At 41.7% G+C, this 3,141-nt stretch overlaps 1 protein-coding gene across 1 annotated transcript; it reads left to right on the forward strand.

Moving 5' to 3' along the window:
• The first annotated feature begins 1,068 nt into the window (after positions 1 to 1,068).
• On the forward strand, positions 1,069 to 1,668 carry LOC118324580 (EF-hand domain-containing protein D2-like). Its single transcript, XM_035657001.1, has one exon. The coding sequence runs from the start codon at positions 1,362 to 1,364 to the stop codon at positions 1,650 to 1,652; it is 291 nt and encodes a 96-aa protein (XP_035512894.1). The 5' UTR covers positions 1,069 to 1,361; the 3' UTR covers positions 1,653 to 1,668.
• The last annotated feature ends 1,473 nt before the right edge of the window (positions 1,669 to 3,141 follow it).

Below are 3,141 nucleotides of genomic sequence, written 5' to 3' on the forward strand. Positions count from 1 at the left end.
GTTTGTTTTTTTTAGCAGAAATTATGTTCTAACAAATGTATCGCTTATAGGCTGCTTGAAGACCAACGTCCCATTTCTTTAAGGTGGATTATGGTAGACCAGCAGCCTGTTGCACCAGCTATGTAAGTTTTCTGTAAGTATTTTACACAGTTCCTGAAATGGGCCAGTGAGTACTGGCACTTAGATCAGGAAGGCCATGGGCTCCCCTTGATGTACTAGAAAACTTACACAGTAAAATATACACAGTAGGCCTATATCTCAACATTTCATTCATTTTTGTGAGGAAAACTAAATTGTTATTTTTTTAAATTACACTGTTAATGGTAAATTGACCTGTATTTGTATAGCTTTCTAATCTTCCGACCACTCAAAGCGCTTTTACACTGCATGCCACATTCACCCTTTCACACAGTGATGGCAAAGCAAAGTCCATTGAACAGAAACTCAGGAGCAGTTTGGCGTTCAGTATCTTGCTCAAGGATCGGGGATCGAACCTAAACCTTCCGACCCGCTCTACCCCAGTTTGACTCAAACTTAATTAAATTGACTTTGTGTAACTTAACATTCTCAGTGTAAACAGTTTGAACAATCTTTTGTTTTTTAAAATAACTTATTTCATTACAGTGTGTTGTTAAATATCTAAAGTTTGATGACCTGAACACAAGCCAAGAACAATGGCCAAGTATCAGAGAAAAGAAAACACTGAACCAGTCAAAAAAGAAGCCTATTAAGTATGTGTGATTGTTAGAAAAAAAACAGAGGATTATATAACAAGTTTCTAAAAATATTAGAAAAACTCATCCCTGATGAAGTATTACAAAAAGAATGCTGAAAATCCATCCACATCACTCTTTTTACACAACCTTCCTGCAGTTATTGTGTTCACTGTCTGGGTTCATCAGTTGTTCTGTATTTGCTGGATATAGTCAGAGGACGTCAGGTTACTCAATGACAGAAAACGGGTCCCTAAAGGAAAAAGGATGGGGACCGTTGGGTTAAGGTGAAGGTACAAAATCACCTGTAGCTGTGTAGTCTGTGTGCCTGTCCCTTTAAGAGGCGGACCGACAGCGTGACAGTCGGCGTACAGATTGCAACGTAGCTAATGAGCCAACATTGAACATCCTGTAGTGGAGCTATTTATCTGAACTTGGAGCTTGAGCCTCGGAAATTAAAACGACAAGAAACAGATAAACAGGGATATTTGTTCTACTTTGCCTCGGCTGTTGCCACAAATACCCGCGTACAGCGTACACACAAGGGGAAGAACCGGACAGAAGGCAGTGCGTTGACGCCTTCTCCCACTGTAGTTAGCTAACGTTAGATAACGGCGCTCTTCTCATTATCAGCCACACTGTTTGAAAATGGCCACAGACGAGCTCTCGTCCAAGCTCAGCCGCCGGCTGCAGATCGAAGAAGGGGCCGAGGACCCGGTCGCCGTGGACGTCCCCGGACACCAGAACGGGTCGGAGGAAAAACCGAGCACGGCCAACGCGGACTCGGAGCTGGGCGCTAAGCTGATGCGGCGAGAGGAGCTGAACGAGGGGCAGGGGGAGCACTCCCAGCCCAGCATGAAGGTCTTCAACCCCTACACCGAGTTCAAGGAGTTCTCCCGGACCCAGATCAAAGACATGGAGAAGATGTTCAAAACGTGAGTGTGTATGGGGGCCAGTGGGTGCCCACTCTGACACCTTTAAGGTCAGTAAGAGCAGGCGGAACTAATGTGAAGATTGCACATATAAGGAAGTTGAGTCGGCAGGTTCCTCATGTAACTGTTAGGTCACAAAAACCCAATTTGGCATATCCGTTTTTAATACTGGAAAATAGAGAAAGTAGCACAGAAAAACACAGAACTTCATTTTAAAAATTAGTGAGTGAGAAATGGTGTTAGTGGTCCAACAAAATAAAAGCTTAAAGACAGCAGTTGATGACATTATAGGCATTATAATTAACCGGAAGTATAATTCCACTAAAAATAGATTAGTAAATGAAGAAAATGACATATTTGAAGCTGTATGTTAAATTGAATGCACATGTTTGTAGCTTAAGAGATTGCAGGGTGGAGACATTATGCAATCAGTGATAAGGAAATCAGTGAACAGGCCTTCATTGACAGCGTTTTCACGGGCCTTTAAATGTAGAAGAGCCAATAATCTCAATTTCAGGCTTCAAAATGTCCTAAATATGATTTTGACAGTTATTTATAATTAGCTATAAAGTTGTATTTTTCAGCCTTTCTTTAGAATTGATCATGCTGTAAGAACTACAAAACATAACTGATATGGAACCAATACTGATTTTCCTTGGGTCTCAGTCCAGGAGCAGATGTGTGGCCTGTGCCGCACAGCAGGTTCCAGTTAATCTGGTTCTCTTTCAGGCCTTTTCCACCGACAGGGCATCAGGTTTGTTCTGGTTGAAGCACCTTTTTTTTGAACCATTTCGACCAAAAATACATTTGTTCTTAACCTGGCAAGTTAGTTCCCAGCTGGAACAAAAAATTGCAGGTTTTACTTGAGAGCCACTTGTTGTGCATTGTGCAGCGCCCTCTGTTGATGACGCATCTGATGACGCATCTGATTACTATGGTTCCACAAAACAGGAAACCTGCTCCATTCAATCATTCCGATTCAAGCACCTATTTTTGAATCGCTCTGGGTGTTTCGACCAAGACTTGATTGGTTTGGAAAAGTTGGGCTTGTCATATTCTACAGGTTGGTAAATGGACTGTACTTATAAAGGACTTTTCTAGTCTTTTCGAACACTCAATGCGCTGTGCACTTCATGCCACACTCACCCCATTTATGCACTGATGGCAGTGGCTGCCATGCAAGGTGCTAACTGCTCACTGGAAACTCAGCATTCACACAGTCATACAGTCAAATTTGGGGTTCAGTATCTTGCTCAAGTAGGAGCTGGGTATCGAATAGGGATGGGGATCGTTAATATTTATTGATATCGATACCTTTATCGATACTCCTTATCGATCCGAGTCTTTATCGATACCACTATCGATACTTTTCTATTATTTGGTTAGCCCATTGTTTATTGAAGACTAAGAAAGGTTTTTTGTTAATGGCTCACTTGTTAAGCCAATAAAAGCAATATCCAGTTCTGTTAAAAACATATTGTCGCATAGTCTTTCCA

Source organism: Morone saxatilis, unplaced genomic scaffold (genome assembly GCF_004916995.1).
Source record: "Morone saxatilis isolate NCDOM2014 unplaced genomic scaffold, NCSU_SB_2.0 Contig15, whole genome shotgun sequence".
NCBI lineage: Eukaryota > Metazoa > Chordata > Actinopteri > Moronidae > Morone > Morone saxatilis.